The 20,952-nt window shown below is 21.5% G+C and overlaps 1 protein-coding gene across 1 annotated transcript; it reads left to right on the top strand.

The window, feature by feature from the left end:
* The first annotated feature begins 19,880 nt into the window (after positions 1 to 19,880).
* Positions 19,881 to 20,789, top strand: BO82DRAFT_357411 (uncharacterized protein). The gene is made up of 2 exons (XM_025636014.1): positions 19,881 to 20,012; positions 20,073 to 20,789. The coding sequence occupies exons 1-2, from the start codon at positions 19,894 to 19,896 to the stop codon at positions 20,473 to 20,475; spliced, it is 522 nt and encodes a 173-aa protein (XP_025488521.1). The 5' UTR covers positions 19,881 to 19,893; the 3' UTR covers positions 20,476 to 20,789.
* The last annotated feature ends 163 nt before the right edge of the window (positions 20,790 to 20,952 follow it).

A 20,952-nucleotide genomic window follows, 5' to 3' on the forward strand; every position in this document is an offset into this window, starting at 1 on the left:
GCAGCAGGTTTACCCAGTTTTTTTAGTTATAGTCTGTATAAGCTTTTAAATATATTTTAATAGTATTATTTATATATTCTGTTGCTCTGTCTGTTTAAAAATAATAAGTTGTAGACAGTCTTTTAATAATTTTTAGTAAATTATATACTTTTTTTTATATATAACTTATAAACTGGGTGCCTTAATCTAAGACTATAGTTTTTAAGGGGCTGTATTATTTAAAAATTATTTTAACTAGGGCCTTAGCTGTAGCTTTAGCAGTAATCTTTTTTATTATATAAAATATTATTTTTTTTATTAGTCTGTTTATAATTACTAGAATATTTGTATACAACTTACTTTTGGGTAAGTTAATAATAAAATCTATTATTAGTTTTTACTAAGATTAATCTGGTATTAGTAGCAGCTTTAGTAATTTATATTTTAATTTTTTTTATAGCTTTATACAACTGTAGATATTACAGTTTTAAATATATTTTTATACATCCTAGGATATATTAGACTAGAAGTATATTCTACTAAGAAAAAAATAGGTCTGTTTTTAGCTAGGATATTCTATAATAAAAAAATTATATTTGCTTTGGATAAGATCTGTATAAAATAGTTTATAATTAAAAACCCACTGTTTTTTTTAAAAGTATACCTAAGCTTCTTTTATTAAATATTTACTTAAAGAGACTTTTAGTTTTAGCTGGGGTAGAAATTTATATATCTTTTTTTATATAAGCTTTACTAGATTTTAATAATCTATATCTGCTGTTAGGGCGCGGGTCCAGCTGTTTTTAGATCTGTTTTTTAGTTTTAGCAGTTTTATAATAGTTTACTGTATCTATTTTAAAAAGTCTTTATCTAATCCTATACTATATTCTTATAACTATACTAAGGCCGCAGTAAGTAAACTAATCTTAGATTTTAGATCCCCTTCTAATATTCTACTAAAGATCTATATTATATAAAATAATATTCTAGGATCTTATTTGTTGGGTATATTCTATTTCTATTATAAAAAGGCGTCTGCTTATTTATTTTCTGTTTCTTTTTAATAGACTAGTTTAAAGTTGAATCTGCTTAAAATTAAACTTTATTATATATATCTTTTTATAAGTTTGTATAGTTTAAAAAAGTATTCTAAATTCTTATAATTAGTTACTACTGTAAACTCTAGTACTAAGTATAATTTAGTATCCTATACTTTTAGATACTATATAACTACTAGTAGTTTTTTATTATAAATCTTATAGTTGTATTCAGCTGGGGTGTTCTAATAATATAAAAATACAGCTCTCTATTCTTATCCATCTAAAACAGTATTTTTTTTATATTATAGCCTAAAAAGTCTGTCTCTACTATTATTATATGTTTAGGATTAAAAGAACAGAGAATTAGTTTGGTTATAAACTTTTTTTAGTATCTAAAAGCTTGCCTTATACTTCTAGATCTATTAAAAGAACTAATCTTTTTTTATCAGATTTATAAGTAGTTGTACAATAGTTGAGAATCTAGGAATAAATTTGTAGTAAAAGTTTATAAATCTTAAAAAGCTTTAAATAGCTTTTATTAATTTAGGGCTTTTCTATAAGATGATTATCTTAACCTTTTTAGGGTCTATTTTAACACCTTGCCCTGCATATATAATAAATCTAAAATAAAGAATTTTCTTCTGTTTAAATTTGTACTTTTTAATATCTAAAAATAGGCCGGCTTTCTTTAGTTTTTATAATACTTTTTATACATACTTACAATATTTTTTAATATCCCTATCTATATAGATTAATATATTGTTAATATAGGCTGAGCAGAATTCGTCAAGGTATTTACACAGTATCTAATTAATATATTTTTAAAAGATATTTAGAGTATTTACCAGTCCAAAGGGTGTTACTAGCCATTTATATAGCCTATACTATATATAAAAAGCTGTTATCTATTCTTAATCCTTTATAATATAGATTTTATAAAAGGCAGATAAGATGTCTAGTTTAGTAAACTATTTTGCTTTTTTAATTTAGTTTAAAGTCTTGTAGATCAGAGGAAGCAGATAGCAGTTCTTTTTTATAATTATATTAAATATTTAATAGTTTATACAGAATCTTAAATCTTTTTCTGGCTTTTATATAAAGAGTACTGGAACTACTGCTAAGAAGTAGCTAACCTATATAAAATTCTTTTCTAATAGTTTAATTAGTTTAAACTGTAGAACTATTAGTTTTTTTTAGGATATATTATAAAAAGGGTTCTACAGGACTTCCGACTTTTTTCTATTCTAGTATATAAGCTTGATTTTGTAGTTAATATCTTTTTCTTAGTATAGCAGTAGTTTCTCTGTATTCTCTGATTAAAAAAAAGATAGGAAATCCTAGTAGTATTTAGAAAATATTATATATAGATTAACTGTCTTCTTTATCTAAAGTACTTTCTAAATATTAGTAAAAAAAACAGTAAATACTTTTATATCTGTTTTAGATCTTCCCTACAGGTAGTCTTTAAGTTTTGTCTTTATAATTAGCTAAAGTTTTAGGTTTGTATATTATAAATATAGTAGATTTTTTAGTTTTATTCTAGTTATATATAGGAATAATTATTCTTAGTCTGATTCCAGCATCTTATTATAGTAGGACAGCCAGCTCTTTCCTAGGATTAAATTATATCTAAGATTATTAGGCATTATATAAAAGTATACTTCTTTTTTTATATAGGATTCTATATCTATTTTTATTTATATAATAAAGTAGATTAGTACTTTATTACTAAAAATCCTTTATACCAGCCTTAGATTAATATTAATAATTAATAGATTATTTACTTTGGCAAACATTTTGCTTATAATACTATAAATTAGGTATTCTAAATTAATAAGAATATAAGCAGTTGCAGTAAGATCTAAAATAGCCTTTATTAAAAAAGGGCGTACAACTATATATTTCTTTTTAAAACTTTTCTACTTTCTTTTAGTTTTGTTTAGTAATTTTTATTTAGATATATAATTTTATACTAGACTTTTTTTTTTCTAAATTAGAGTTTTTGTTTAAGGAGGTATACTATTTCTTTTATTACTAAAAGGCAGGTATAGTAGCAGCTATACTTATTAGTTATACAGCAGGTTTTAAAAAGTATTAGTAGATAAAATATTTATTCTACCTATAATAAAGGCAATAACCTGTTTTATATTTTTTTTTTATTTTATTAGGTATTACCTATTAAGCCTATCTCTAGAGATTGTTGGTGGTTGTATAAAAATAGTATTTCTTTTACTATATAGCAGCTATCTAAGTAGGTTTTTACTTTATTAGTTTAAAACTCAGTTTATATTATACCGGTACAGTCTTAGTATAGCTTTTTTTAAAAAAAAAATATTTTGTTAAAATTATGATTTATACAGTACAGTTGGTTGTAATAACCTTTATATATAGGTTCTTAAAAAATTCCAACTAATTTTTTAATAAGCTTTTAGTTTACTGTAGTATTTAGTATAGCTTTTTTTTATTTATCTAACTAATTATACCCCCCTGCTTGTAGCAGAGCTTTATTAAAATTATTTAAAAATTCTTTTAGTTCTATTTTTTTTATTTTATTATATTTATTTAGTTTAAAGCTTTTTATTATATATTAGAATCTCTAAATATCTTATTTATTACTATAAGCATATCTTTAAATTATACTGTCTTAGTATTTTAAGATTTAATCTAAAAAAGCATTTACTATACTGCCTGTCTGTATAGTTAACTATAAATATAAAAAACTTATTCTAGCCCGGTAAGATAGCAATTTCTGTTAATTACAAATTTTATATATATATTTAATTTAAATAGTTTGTAATTATATTTATTTTTTTTATTAAATAGTTTTATATTAGGATGCTGAGGGTGGGGTCTATGGTTTAGCTTATATAGTTACTATAAGGGTTTTTTCTCTGATTTACTGTTAGTAGTAGGGGTTATATTTTAATATTATAGTTTGTTTATTTGTTTTTTAAAAGCTAATTTTTATTTTACTATTTTTATACAGAGGCTGATTAGCTTCTGTAAGAGAAGTTGTATATTATTATATATAGCTGCGGATGCTGCAGTCGGCTGCAGTTCTTTCTGGTTTATTTATTTTATTATCCTAATATTTCTTTTTATTCTGTTTTATTTTATTTATACGCCTAGTCGGGCTCTATCTAGGACTTTTTAATAAGCTATTTCTAATGTTATGGGATGGATGGATTGTGCTAATTAAAACATATTTTAAAATAAAAAGAAATAGCTGAGGAGCTATTTCATCTGTTTGTACGAAATTCTTTTATATATACGCTAAGCTAGTGCTAGTTTAGTACTTGGTATGCGAGGCCTCAGGTGTCAATTGGTGCCTGAAGCCGAGCTCTATAACAGGGCCTTGGTCCCATAACAGTACTAAAGCTAAAAAAGATATAGTAGGTAAATCTTAGTACTAAAAATAGTTAAAACAGTTAACCGCCTGATTTTTAGCTATACTGCAGTTAGATATAAAAATTTTCTTAACCTGGCCATAACCTGGCGGTTAGGTATAAAAATTCTAATTAACCTGACCTGACCTGGCTGTTAGCCACTCTAAATATATATTATTAATAATCTAATTAAGATTTAATATATATTATATTTATAAATAAAAAAATTTATTACAGTTTTATTATTTTTTATATTTTAACTTTCTATTAATTCTTTCTCTATCTATACTTATTTTATATTATTTTTAGTATTATTTCTGTTTTTTATTTTATAGTTTTCAGCAAGTCTAAGTTGTTTTTTAAATTAATAAAAATTTAATACTATATCTCCTACTATTTATTGCTGTTTAGCTGATACTAGAGTGGCTTAACCTGACTGTTATACCTTAACCTTAACCTGGCCATAACCTGGCAGTCAGGTTAAGATATAAAAAACTTTTAACTATACAGTTATAGTTAAGTTAAGATATAACTATTACTTTAACTGTTTATATCTATAGATTAGAAAGATTAGATATAGTAGATAGATTAATAACTATAGGTTAATTTATAATATATATATCCCCCTTATATAAATAATATATAAAGTTTAATATATTTTTAATTATAGTATAATAATATTTTCTAATTTTAGTCTATCTGCTTTATCTGCTTTATCTGCTCTATCTAATTAATCTAATTAATCTGCTTTATCTGTTCTACCTATTCTATCTGATCAACCTATGCTATATATTCCATCTAAAAGACATACTATACTTTATAAAAGACTTTTATAAAGCCTAGTATAAAAAGAATAGTATTTATTATTAGATATATTAATAATATTATACTACTTTTTATACTGTCTAAAACAGTGATTATAATAGTATAGAAATTATAAAGACTGGGCTTCTATCTCTATCTAAATATATATAGTATTTAAAGACTTAGATAAGACTGGTTTCTCTATTACTAATAATAATCTATCTTTAGAGTTATTTTTAAAATTATTTATATTTTTATTTTTATTAATATAGAAGGTAGTAATTACCTTATTTTTTTTTACTTTTTAGATATAAAAATAATTAAGTCTGGATTAAAATTATTAAAAATATCCTAGTACTTTTTACTAATAGTAAAATAATTAGTATATATCTAAAGTATAACTACTTTAATTATATTAAAATAAAAACAGCTCTAGTAATAGTAGCAGATATTTTAAAAACTATTAAATAAATATTTAATACTAATATTATTAGTTGCAACTAAAAGAAAATCTTTAGTTATTTAGTAGAAAATAGAAAACTAATTACAGTAGGACTTTTAGTAAATAAAAATATTAGTATATCCTATAATATTTAAAATAGTATTAGTTTAATTAAAGATATTTTTTTAAATTATATATTTTTAATATCTAAATATATTTTAAGTTTTTTAAATGTTTCTGCTGTAGGTAAGAGTCTCCAGTATTTAAAAATATTATAAAAGATTTTATTTAGACCAGATAATAATATAAAACTAAATAATAGTATATTAATCACTGGGTTCTAACTGCAATAAAAATAAAAGATCTTTTTAAAAATAGTTTAGTACTTATTATACTAGTTAATATTATTATTAAGCTATATATTTTTTTTAAATTTTTTAAGCTTTGATATTAGATTTAAAATAGTTGTAATTATATAAATATAGTCTTTTATCTAATAGATATAATAGTAGTATTTTTAAAGCTTTTAATATATATTCTATAAGCCTTTAAAAATCTTCTTCTTTCAGGGCGCCTGCTTTCTTACTAGTTAATTAATTAAATAATCCAGGTAATTAAAAAGATTATTATAGATATTATAGATTTTAGAAATAGTAGGCCTACTATTTTTAAATAAATAAAATATAAAAAAAAAGATATAGAAGCTTAAAAAGATACTTTATTTATTTTTATTTAATTATAGTAGAATAAAGATAATTAATATTACTATACTTACAACACTAAATAAAACTTTTAATTACTTAACAGAAATTAAGTATTTAGTAAATTATAAGATAGATTAAGTTTCAGTAGGTTTTACAGTTTAGAAGAAAATAGTAAACTAATCCAGATTTAAATTATTAAATAAGCTGAAACTTCTTATAGTATTAAAGGCTTATATTTATAAATTATATAATCTTTTAAATCTATAATTAAAAATTAGTATAATAAGCTATTACTAAAAAAAGACTTTTAAAAGCCATCTATAAAAGGCTACTATAAATAGTTTTTAATATAAATAATAAAGGCTGTCTGTATTAGCCTTTTATAGATAGCTTTTAGAATATATCTTTTTAAAAGTTTTTAAAATATTAAAAGAGGCTTTAAGACTTTTATTATAATTTTTTTATATATATTTAACAGTATTATTTAAGGCCTTAATCTAAAGTTTTTATAAAAAAGTATTAACCATAAGCTGAATTATATAAATAAAACAGTATATAATACTAGCTTTAAATAATTTTTAAAAGATTAGGATTAATTAAAGTATTATAAAGCTGGGTGCTTTAGCTAAGCTAGACTTAAAGTTTAAATAAAATTATACTAAATATTAAACTATTATTATTAGTATTATTAATTATTATATTTAATAACTAATAGGCCAGATTATATTTATATAAGACTAATAAAATAATTATAACTAGATTTTTACTAGTATAAGATCCAAATACTGGTTGGAAGTCTAGTAGAACTTTATTATAATCTATATCTTTTATTAAAAAATATCTAGTTAAAGTAAGAAATACTTTTTAATTAGGGCTGGTCCAGTAGTCTACTATAATTAATATCTGTTTATTATCTAAAAACTTTAATAATAGCTGTGTATATACATTTTTTAACAATTTTAAAAAATATTCTTTAATCTATATTTAATTAAAAGGACTTAGTTTTCAGCAGAAAAATAAAGCAGTAAGATTAATTATCTGTTTAAATTAAATATATTTAATAGTTTAGAACAGTAGGCAATAGGTAATTATAAAGTATAAAATTTAATTTTAGAAATTCTATTTATTATAGACTGTAAAGGCCTAGAAAAAATAATAATTAAAAAAATATTTATTTTTAAAAAATAAAAAAATAAGTAAATATTTATATTAATTCTTTACTCAGCATCTAACTAATTGTTTGTTTAGATATAACTAATAGTATTTTTTTTTATAATTCTTATAAAAATAGTAGCTTATAAAACTAGTTTCTAAGTTTTTAATTTCTGGATATTATAAGATATAAAGGTATATAATATAGTAGATATAAAAAGTTCTATTAGAAAATAATATATTTTTTTAAAAATTATTTTATATTATTAATAATTTCTTCCAATCAAAGTAAAATAGCAGTTTTTAAGCTTATATATTAAAAAAGATTATCTTCTACTACTAATCCTAAAAAATAAGAACTTTTTTTTAAAAAGTTAGATATAAAATAATCTTCTGATTCTTTACAACACATATAATCTTAAGATTTAAAAAAAAAGAAAAGATCTGGTTTAAAAAGCTTATCTCAGTTTAAGTATTATTATAGTTTATAAAAATCTAAGAAATAGAAGAAGAGGGCTTAATAGTATTTTCTAAAAATAAACTAAATAACTATAATTAATTTATAATTCTAAAACTACTCTATAAGTAATAGATATAGAAGAATAAAAGCAGAAAATTTTATAAAAATAGTTTATTTTATTTTAAAATATACTTTTATATAAATATAATTTATTATATTTTAATATACAGTTAAAGCACCTGCTGTATTTTATATATTTTAGTAGGCCTAATAAGCAGAGAATTATATCTAAAGCCTAGAATTTTAAATATTTAGAGCCAGCTAGATTAAATAGATTAAAGATTTTATTCTTATATTTAAAAAAGGCTTTTACAGAACCTACTATAAAAAATATAGTATTTAATATTAAATTAGATAGTTATTAGAAAGTATATTTACTAAGAAAAACTAAATAAGTAGTATAGTACAGGATTTTAAACAGATTTAGATTAACAGAGTATTTAGGATTATTAAAATTAAAAAAGTTAAAAAAGTTAATTAGATTAATAAAAAAATTAAAATTATTAGTATTAAAGGGGTTAATTAGATTAGCAGAATAATTAAAATTATTAAAATTAATAAAATTAATTAGATTAGATATAGAGATTTATATTATATTATATACAGTTCAAACAGTACTGTAATTATATATTTTTATATATATTTCTTACTATAAAAGTAATAATTTTATAAAAAGCTGGAATTTATTAGTACTACTAGAAATTCTGTATTATTTTTTAAAAATAGAAATAAAAAAGATAGTAATACTTTGTTTAGTTATTTTTAATTAATTTAAAAAGCTTTTTTTTATATGCTTTTAGGCAACAGTTAAAATAGTTAGGTTAATAATCTGTTAATTTAAATATATTTTAACTATACTAAAGCTAAAAGGGGTATAGTAGATAGAACTTAATATTAAAAATAGTTAAAACAGTTAACTGTCCAATTTTTAGCTATACTGCAGTTAGATATAAAAATTTCCTTAACCTAGCTATAACCTGGCAGTTAGGTATAAAAATTCTAATTAACCTGACCTGACCTGGCCGTTAGCCACTCTAGCTGATACTTTTTTTATACTAAAAACTTTTTTTTATCTATATTATTTTTATATTTTTATTTATAATTTTAATTTTACTAATAGAAAGCTTTTTTCTTCCAGCTGTATTTTTAATAAAGCTATATTTATAGCTTATAAATAATATTTAAATTATAATTAAATCTATAACCAGATAAGTATTAATACTCTTTTAATAGTTATATTAAGCTAATTAAAATTAGATATTAGTTAGTATATTTAGAAATACTGCTAAACTTTTAATTATCTTAGGTTAGTATAAAAAGTTTTTTATTATTACTAGTAATAATAATTTTAACTGGTTTTTTAAGCTTTGTTTTTTTATTTATAAATTAATCCTAATATTTATAGTTAGTTTTAAGGCTGCCGAGCTGGCCTATTACTATAAATATAAATTAACTAGATCTTCTAAAGCTAAGATTTAGATATATTTTTTTTAGATTTCTAGTTAAAGTATAAGCTGATTTTTTAGCTGTATCTCTTCTTTTATTATAAGTTTATTATAGGTTGTTGTATTATTATTAAGAATCTAACTATACTTTATTTTTTTAGTAATAATAGCTATATTTTATAAACTAGTACTAAGCAGGCTTTTTTTACTAAAATCTGCTATAAGATTAAAACTATATACAGTAATATAAAATCTTTTTAGAATTACTATATTGAAAAAATTAAGAATATCTAGCCCTTTTTTATTTATATTTTATAATAGAAACACCCTTATTCTGGTTCTGTTTAGTAGGTTTTTAATAAAAGTCCAGCTTATTTACAGAGTGTTTTATTTAATTAAATATATTAATATAATCTTTTAACTATATTTAATATAGTAATTTAATAGTAATTTAGTTATTTTTTTATATTTAGAAATAAGAATTTTTCTGCTGCTCCAACTTTTTTTTTTGCTTTTTATAATTTTATATTACTTACTGGGTATTTTTTATAGATTCTTTTAATATTTATTTATTATATTTACTCAGCCAGTTCTTCTATTTAACTAGAAAATATTATTTATTTCTAAAGATTTATTTATTTTTAATATTTTTAACTTTAAACTTCTTTTTCTTCTCCAGTTCTAAAGAATGGAGTTTATTTATTAATTCTATATTAGATTCCTATTATTCTAATAATAATATATAAAAGATATTATAGATTTAACTGTAATAATTAAATAAAAAAATTTAATATATTTAAATTCTAATAATTATTAGAATCTTTAAAGGTCTGATATACTAGGGGGCTAACTTGTTAAATAGGGTCTTAATCTTTAGATTTTTAGTAGACAGCTTTATTAAATCACCCTTTTTAAAAATTATTAGTTGATAATTCTTATTATAGTATTTTACTTAGATCTTATTAATTTTTTACTAGTAATTTTATAACTTTTTTTATAATACAGCTAATTTATTAATTTAGTTTTTAGCTGCAGAAACCCCTTTCTATAGTATAATATTTTTAGTAGAAAAATAAAAATTAGATAAATAGCCTATAAGGGCCTTAAAAGCAAATATCCAGTAGTAGAATTTAAAATATTATTATAAATAAATTAAATAAAAAATAGTAGAGCCGGCTAATTAAACTGATTTTTAATAATAAAATAATATAAATATTATTTAAGAGTCTGGTTTATCTGTTCTATTTAGCTATTAGTTTAGAATTAAAATACTATTAATAACTATAATTTAATCTGGGTATAGTATATTATTTAAAACTAGAATTTAGTAATAAAGAAGAAGCCTTTATTAAAAACTATATCCTATAGTAGACTATATTACGGTTTAATGTTTCTATAAAAAAGTTTAGCAAGTTTTGGGGTAGTAATAGTATATAAAAAAACACTACTTTATAAACCTATTAATAATAATAAGAATTAAATTCTAAATATTGTTTTTTATTATAACAGGAGGTAGTCCTATAATTAAATCTATAAATAGTTTACTAAAAGATTAATTTAGAATTAGTAGGGATTTAAACTTGCTATAAGACTTATATTTAATAAAAGTAATTCTCTAACAGATTAGATATTTTTTAATATAAATAACCATATCTTTATAAAGGTTTACTTAGTAAAACTTCTGTTTAAAAAGAATTTTTATTTTTAACTGCCCAAAATAGCCTGCTAGCCAGTTATTATAATAAAAACTAAATAAATATTACTAAAAAATATTTTTTATAGAAATATATAAATAGTACTTATAAGTAATAAGATTATTTTTATTAATTTTTTAGTGCTTTAGTTCTAGATTATTTTATAAAACAGTAAGTTTTTAACAGTATATTTCTATATCTTTTTTTTAGATTCTTTTAATTAGGGAATATGATTTCTTATTAAATTTAGAATGTAAAAAGTTTTTATATTAATATATTTAGAGTACTGTTAATATACTAATATATTAATTATAAAATAATCTTACTTTAACAGTCCAGTCAGCTGCTTCTGTACCAGCTTTCTAGTTTTTTTAATCTTTTTAAAAGCTTAATATTATACAGATACTAAGTTTAGGACTTTTTTATAAAGATATTTATTATACTTAGACTGGGGTTTTACCTAGACTAGTTAACAATCTATTAAAAATTTATTAGCTATCTAATACTATATTATTTTTAAAACCTTTTTATTAGATAGGACTTTTAAAATCTTTTTTATTTTTAATAGTAGATTAGCAGGGTTGTACCTGCCAGACTAATACTAAATAATAAAATTATATCTATTAAAATATATATACTATTAAGCCTAACAGCTATTTAGTTTTAGTTATTTTATAAATATCTAGAGATTTTAATAGTTTAAAAGAACCTCTACTGTATATAATAGTTTTTTAAAATATTAATACTAATACTTAAAAAAATAAATAATAGTAAAAAGCTTTTAATCTGGGGTTAAATAGTAAGTTTTAAAACTATTAAATTTTTTAGATTAGAATATAATAAAATAATATACTTTTTAATTATCTGGCTAGAATAGTATTCATGCTATATCTTATTAAAAAGTATTTATTTCTACTTAGATTTATTTTTATAGATTAAAGTATCTTACTAAAGATGCAGTTTAAAAGCTATAAAAAAATTATTAAAAAATTATTTTTTTTAGTAGTAAATTTAATCTTTTTAGATTTTTTCTCTTTTTAAGCGCCTTTTAGAAGAAAAGTTAATAGCAAAGTAATTAAAAAATAATTTCTAATAAAATACTAATAAAAATTACAGAATCCTAAGAAGACTTAGATGTTACAGTATATAATTAGAATCGGCTATTTAAAAATATTAGATATTTATTAAAAGTCTATTAAAATGCTATTTTAAGATATAATATATTTAAAAAAAAATTAATATAGTCTTAGAAAAAGGTATATTTTAACAGTTTAATATAAAAATCTGCTTTTTATATGTATTCTAATACCTAATATAAATAGAAAGTATAGAAGAAATAGTTCTTAGAAAAAATAAAAATATTATTTAAATAAGTAATATAAAAAAGATCTAGAATATTATAAAAAACTAGATGGATATAGTTTTAAAAAATAAATGGAGTATTAATTAAGCTAAACAGTATAACTAAATATTTAAAATATTTATAATAGATTTAAAAAGCTGTTTTTTATTTGTCCTTTTATTTAATATAAATTTAATAATAAATATTTTAAATATTTAGTTTTAAAAAGTACTGGGCTTCCGCAATCCTATCTAAGATTTTTAAAGTTAAAAATAAAAGTAGTAATTTTTAACTGAAATCTTATTAAGTTTCTTATAGTTTATATATAATTAAATGTTATAGGATAAACTTAGATTGGTTCTAACCTAAGCATGCCGTACAAACAAGAAGGAATAGTTAGAGAATAGAAAGGTTGCAGAGGTCCAGTAAAAAATAAAAAAACTACAGTTATATATAGTAAGTATTATAAATTTATTCTATAATAGTACCCCCCCTTTTATTTAGATTTTTAAAAAAGACTGTTTACCAAAGCAGGCGCTAAATATAGAACTATATACTATAGTTTTTATATAAATTTTATTCTAAATTTTAAAAAGCTTTTTACAGTTAGAAATCTAGTAGTTATTTAATTTATAATATAAATAAAAATTATTCTTAAAATAATAAAAATAGTAAGATAAGATAGATATAATAAATAAAACTAGTAAGTTTAAATAAGCTGTAAATATTTTTATAAAATTTATATTTTTTAAATCTGATTAGGTAAGTATAGTAGGCTTTAAAATAGATTTAATAGTAGATTTAAAAATTAATTAGATAGTACGCCGGTCGGCATACTAAATAAGTTTAATATATTTATTATATAAATAATAAATATTAAGTTATTAAAGTTTTTTAAAATCTGGTGTAGGTTTGATTGTAATCTTTAATAAAGTATAGTTATATATAAGATATCCAGCCAGATAATTATATCAGCTTTATATAAAAATTATTTAAAGTATATAAAATAAGTAATAAGTAATTTATTATCTTTTTAGTATATTAATATAAATTATTAAATAGCTTTTTATTATTTATACAAATTATAATATAATTATATAAAAAATTAAAAGATATTTTCTAAATTTTAGAATTATTTATTTTTTATAAGCTGGCGGAGGTGCAGGACTAAAGCCTATTAAAACTATTTTAATTAATTTTAGATATAGTTAAAAGTATTAGCTTTAAAAAGTTGGTCGGATTATAGCTTTGCTTTAATAAAAAAACTATATATACAGTATATATAGCTTACTGTTAAAGTAAGATAGATTAGACAGGCAGGTTCTAAATATTAAATATATAATTTATTATATATAAAGCTATTAGATCTTAGTATAAAATATATTTAGATTAGTATATAGCTGCTAGATTTTAGTATATTAATTTTAAAGTTCTTACTAAAGCTGCTGTACTAATAGAATAAAAAATATTTATTTAAATATTATAAAAAAAATTATATAATTAGATAAAACAGGCAAGTTGGAATAGGACTAGTAAAACTTTTATTCTAAAATATATAGTAATTATTTAATTATTATTACTAGTAGATAAATAAACTATTTTTAATATTATAAAATAAACTTAGATTAGTTCTAACCTAAACATACCGTACAAATAAGAAGGAATAGTTAGAGAACAGAAAGGTTGCAGAGGTCTGGTAGGAAGATAAAAAGGCTGCAGTCACATACAGCAAGTGTTGCAGGTCTGTCCCGTAACATTAAAAACCTTTATTTTTTTGGTATAAAAAGAATAAAAGCCCTTATAGGGCTTTTTAAGGGTTAAATCCGCCCTAGCCGGAGGTTCTTATTAATATAATAATAAAAAAACTAAAGTTCTATTTTTAAAAAAAAATAAATAGGCCTATACAGTAGGGTTTTATTTTTTTTTAGATTAATAGTATAGTTAGAAGGGCTATAAAAGGGAAGTTATTATAAACAGCTTAAAAAATATATTAAAAAAATTATAAAGTTCTAAAAATATTATTATTTGGTTAATAGGTTTTTTCAGATTTTTTGTAGGATTTTTATTATTAGATAACCAGATATCTTCAGAAAGTTTTATTACAGTATAAATATAGATAAGGTTTCAGTAAGCTTATATAAATTTATAGAAAATTAAAACCTTTAATACTTAGATCTTATACTACTATTAATAATTTTATACAGATAAATAAATATATAGATCCCTTAAAATAGTTATAAAAAGTAAAATAGGGCTTTTAGAAAGTTCTAAATCTTAGTTAATAGCTATATAAAATCTTATAAAAAACTATATAGTCCCTTTTAAATCAGTAGCAGTAATAGAAATTTTTATATACTATAAGTAGATAAGGCAAGGTAATTAATAGTAATAATTAATAAAGCTGTAAAATAAGCTATATTTAAATAAAACTATAAAATAAATTAGTAGCTGATTAGATTAACTTTAGTATATAAATCCAAATCTATATAGGTTTTAAAAATATTTTAAAAAAAATAGGTATAGTAAAATAAGTAACAGTCCCTACTTTAGGCTATTTAGTTAAAAATATAGGGACTTTTTTAACTGAGTTCTTTTTTTATTAGTTCTTTTTTAGTTCTGTCTTGGCCCTTTTAAGGGTAATAATTTAAAAAATAAAATTTACTATTATATATATAATAATAGAGTATTTCCCCCTTATAGTTCTTTTTATTTTAATAGGATTTTAATAAAAAAGACTTATAGTTTTGTTATAAGAATCTTAGTTTTTTAAAATTCTTATTAGAATAGTTTTAAATATCTAACTTCTATTTTCTCTTACAGATCAGCATATTCCAGTAATAAGTAGTAATAAATACTATCTTTTTTTAAGTTTCTAATAGTTTTAATATATATTTATATATATATCAACTAAGCTTTAGTACTAACTTAAAAAAAATAAAATATATTTATTTTCTTATTTTGATTTAAAATATTGTTTTAAAATATCTAAATAAAAATAAAACTCTTTTAGATCTTAATCTTTTTACTAATAGGTCTGTTTAAGCTGTTCTATAGTATTAGATTATAAAATAACAGTATTTTAAATAAAAAAAAGTTTATTAGATAAAATAATCCTATAATTTTTTAGCTCTTCTACAGTCTTTTAGTGATTTTTTATTAATATATTAATACTATCTCTGCTGATAGGTAGAGTTTAGATAGCTAACTACAGCTAAAACCTTTTAGTTTTTAGTTTAGTACTTTTAAAAAGTGTTTTTAAAAATATGTTATAAGTTATAAATCCATTTAGTTCTTTATTATAGGCTGAATTAAAAAGAGAATATAAGGATTTGTTTAAATTTAATTTCTTTTTTTTTCTTTTTAGAAAATAAAATATAACTTATATAATATTAACTTATTTCTACTAAAAGTTTAATAGCTCTATATTTAGTTAATACAGTTTAAACCTACTTTTTTAAATATTTTAACTGTTTTAATTAGTAGATAGTAGCTTCTACTTTTTAAATATCTGCTTATATAAAATAATTCTATTCTAAAGCAGATAAAGTACTCTGGGGGGATTTTAGTAAAAATTTAGTAAAAAATATACTACTTTTTTTTAAATAATTAAAAAAATAGAAAGATTAGAAATTATTAAAAACTACTTAATACAGTAGACACATTGGTTAGATAAGATAAAAGCAGTTAGAAATAGTCTTCTATTAATTATAAAACTAATCCTTAGGAATTCCTAATCCTCTAAGGATTTTAAGTACTTATATATATTTTAAAAAAAAGGGATCAGCTTTATACTAATATAAAAACCCAGATTGGAAGCCCGACAAATCAGTAATAATATCAGTATTGGAGTAGGGGCTGGCGGCCGCATGCCACAGGTATTGTACAACAATTATCTAGAAAATAATAGATATAACTTACAGTTTAACTTTTTTTATACAGTTAGTATTATTTTAAGATTAAGTTATTTTAAAAGTATATAAAAAGTCTTTTCTTATCTGCTAAGTAGATTTAGTTTTTTAGTCTAAAAAATTTATTGCCTTATCTATTACTACTTAAATTACTTATACTATTACAAAATCTTATTTTTAATTAACTGTATAATATTTTTTATTTAAACTAAAAAAGTTTTGGTCTCTGTTTTCAAAACTTTATACTTTAAATTTTAAATTTATAAGATATAAAAAATATTTTATAGTATTCTAGAAAATTATTAGATCTATTTATTAGTTTCATCTTCCAGTATTTAAATATTTTTAAATATAAATATTATCTAAATTTAAATAAGTACTTGTTCTACTTCTACTAGTCTTATAATATAAAACTAATAAAACTTAGTTTTATTAAAAATATTTTAAATATACTTTAGTTCTGCTTCTAATATTTTATTTATAAATTAAACTAAGTTTATTACTAAAAATATATTATCCAGATCTGTGCTGTTATTATTTAAAAGATTTTAGTAATTTTAATATATTATACTATTTTAATTTTAATAATATTCTAATTTATTATATACAGTTAAAAAGCTTTTTAGTATTTTATTACAGTTACTTTATTATTTAAATCTTAAAATCTAAAAAGATTGATATCTAATAGTAATATATTTTACTTTTATAATATAAATAACTAGCTAACTATTTATAGATAAACTACTAGTTTTAAAAAATAAATAACTTTAAAATATTGCTATTCTAAATATTTATATTAAAATATATTTTTTATTATTTACTACAGAGTATAGGCTATTAATAAACTATAATATACTAAATAAAAAATATAAATATAAATAAATATAAAATAACTTTTCTACTATCTAGAATTTTAATTTTAAATACTTTTATTTTTATTTTTAGAATTTATAAGATCTGGGCAGATTAGGCCTTGCTATATAATCTTATAATCTATTTTTTTTAAATAAATTAGATTTAACAGTTTTTATAACTTAGATTTAGTAGTACTTAGAACTATAATCTTTTTATTTAAGTTTAATTAATTTTAAAATCTACTAGTTGTATTTATAGCTTTTAAATTACTATATTCTACCGAATAAATATAATTTTATAATTAAGAAATATATTCTGTTTAAATAACTAAAATTTTAAAAAACTAAAGATTTATTTAATAAACTAAATTTTTAAAATATTCTTACTAATATATTTAACAGAGTACTCTTAAAGTATTGCAATCTAGTATAATAGTATAATACTATTTTTTGTTATATTAGAATTTCTAAATAGTTAGTCTATGGTTTTTTATATTTTTTATATTATACTTACTAATATTTATTAGTTTCCATCTACTTTATAGTTAATTATTTATTTAATATTATTCTATTTTATTTTATCTTTTTTATAGGATTATATATTATTTTAGTTATTAATATTTAGTATTTCTTCTTATAAAACCTTTATAAGTAATTTCAAAAGATTTTCTATTATTATTTTTTTATTTTAAATATTTAAGTAAATAGACTCTAATAAAATCTAATTCTAATATTAAAAAATATTTATATTAGATTTTTTTATAAAAGTCTGCTTATATTTTCCTAATTTTAATAGTTTTGATACAGTGTATATAGAATATTAACTTTATATAAAGTATTATAAAGATTTTGATTATTTTTATATTATAAAAAACTATTTTATATATTTAGAAATCTTAATAGTACTATTATTACTTCTTAGTCTATAGTTATATAATAGAGAGATAACTAATCTAATATAAAAATAAACTATAAGTAACTTATATAATATTTAAAATAACTATTAGTATTAAAATTAATTATTAAGTAATCTACTTTTAATACTAGTTATATACAGTTCTGTAATATACTCTTTTAATTATATAATAATATTTATTATTTTAAAACTATTTTTTTACTACTATAACTGTATTCTAACTGTACTTTAACTGTATTATAACTATATTACAACTGTATAATAACTAATAACTACTCTTTATAACTAAGTACTACTATTATTAACAGTAAAAAAGGCTCTATACAGACCTCCTTGGCCTGCTATGTATTAGTAGTACTTTACAGATAATACTATATTAAAAATATAGCTTAGTTTAAGTTTATCTTTTAAATTTAGTATATAGTTCTTTTTACTAAAGTTTACAAATATTTTAAATAAAAAAATATCTAGATAAAAAAGAATCTTCGCTAGGGGGTAGAAAATTAATAATATAAATATTGTAATTTATTAGTAAGTTTACAGTAATCTGTTAGTATTTTAATAATATTAAAAAATATAAAATATAAATATTATATATATCTTACGATAAATAAACAGTAATAAAAATGATAGGAAAATACAGGCTTTTTAATATAAAACAAATAATAATAAGGATATTAAGAATATTAAAAAATATATAAAATATACTTATATTATTAATAATATAATTAAAAAATAATAATATTTCTAAAGCAGAATAGTATTAAATTATAATAACTGTATTTAACTAAAACTAGCTTTAGAAAAATTCTGTTTAGTACAACTATATTTACTAAATAGGTTAGCTTATCTATTAAAACAGTATTATTATACTGCTATTATACTGCTAAAAACAGCTGTATATAAAAAAAGCCTAATTATTATAAGTAATTTTTAAAAGTATAATAAACTACTAACAACTTCTTTATATATTTGTAATAAAAGGGTTGTAATATTAACAACTTCTTCCTTCTCTAGTATTTAACTTCTAGAACCTTGCTATATCTTTAGAAAGGCAAGGATTAGTCTTAAAATCAATAGACTGCTACTATTCTATACCTAACTGACCCATTTTCCCTTAACAAACTATTCCTTCTTGTTTGTACGAATAAGCTACTAAGCGCAAATTTGTTCTGGTAAAACAGTTGATCATTATTGCTGTTAAATAGGCAAGATCTGAGTACCTAAAGATAGTCGCGTGTTGAACGCAACTCAATACCGCAGTTGCACAGGTAGAAAAAAGAGGGCAGATACAAGTACTGGCTCAGAATCCACACTTGGGCCGAGTAAGCACTTGTCAAGACCGGTCTTCTTTGGCGCGATTTTAGAGTTCGAGTACGCAACACGTTAGCTTTACTTCGGGACCACCGGCTCCGAAGGGTCACATAAAGTCTTGGCATTTAGACCCTGTCCCTCTCCGCCGGGCCCCGTGCGTAGTAAACTACCGTACCATCGAGAGGCAGTTTCCAAACTCGTACTAGTACCTAGTTAGCGTAGTAGGCAGTCAAGTGACATAAAGCCATCCCTCCTCTCGTCCCTTGTTGCTATTTCGTCCTAAGCTGTCTCAACGCCACGACACGATGAAATCAATTCTCCTACAAACATTGTCTCTTTGTACTTGCACCGCTGCACTCGCTACTCTTGCCGACCGACCCCACACAGTATACAATGGCCCAACTGGACAACCGAGTCCCCGGCCACAACGATGCCACCTACGACACCGTGCCTGAAAATGACCAGATATTCAAGATCGAGTTCCTTGAGATCGCTCCGACTCCTATTATCGCGTGAGATACCCCCACCTTTTTTTCTCTTTTCATTTTTTCGATATTGACAGCCGGATAAAGTGACCGTGTCTTCTTCGTCTACCTCCGCGGTTGTTTACCCGAGTCTAAGAAGAAGGAGCTGGTGCTTCCCGACGAGGCTCTTATTAATGCAACTCTGAAAATAAGCGCCTCTGTTGTCTACCCGGATGGTAGTCACGATGATGAAGACTCTACTACAGGGCCATTAAAGACTACACCCTTTAATAATCTAGCTCATCTTACTATTCGTGATACCTTTGGGGTTCAGGTTGACTATATGCCCAGTAGCAACTGCAGTGAGATTTTACTAGATTTCCAATTTCTTACAATGTTTTTAAGGACTGGAATGTGGACTTTTAAGGTCGATGCGCGAGCTGGAGATGCAAACAATACATGCCTGTTTGCTATGAAATTAACACAATGGTTAGAGGGAAGACTAAATTAGGAGGTGCCAGGCGTGGACGCTCAAGGTGTCGCGTGGCATGAGGTTGTCAACTACCTTGTTGAAGGGAATGACTTTTACTCCGGCCTTTACAAATACAGTGGCGCTTGGGACGACACTAGCAAAGCCAATGCGGATTGGACGTGGACCTCTATCGGTGAAGCGACCCAGTCTCAGGATGGTTACACATATACTTGGAGTGTCCCACTCGCTGGCACTGATGCTGTAGCCAGCAAGTATGTGATACAGGGTCAAGGGTATGCCCCAATCAAGAATATATTCAAAGGGACCCTTTATTCCTACCGTGCATTATGAACGACCCATACCTATTGTCGATTATAGTCACATGGGTTTGATTATTATTATACTATAATTAAAAATATATTATATTTTATATATTATTTATATAAAAAGAATATATATATTATAAATTAACCTGTTAGTTATTAACCTATCTGCTATATCTAATCTTTCTAACTC

This window comes from Aspergillus uvarum (genome assembly GCF_003184745.1).
Source record: "Aspergillus uvarum CBS 121591 unplaced genomic scaffold BO82scaffold_57, whole genome shotgun sequence".
In the NCBI taxonomy this organism is placed as follows: domain Eukaryota; kingdom Fungi; phylum Ascomycota; class Eurotiomycetes; order Eurotiales; family Aspergillaceae; genus Aspergillus; species Aspergillus uvarum.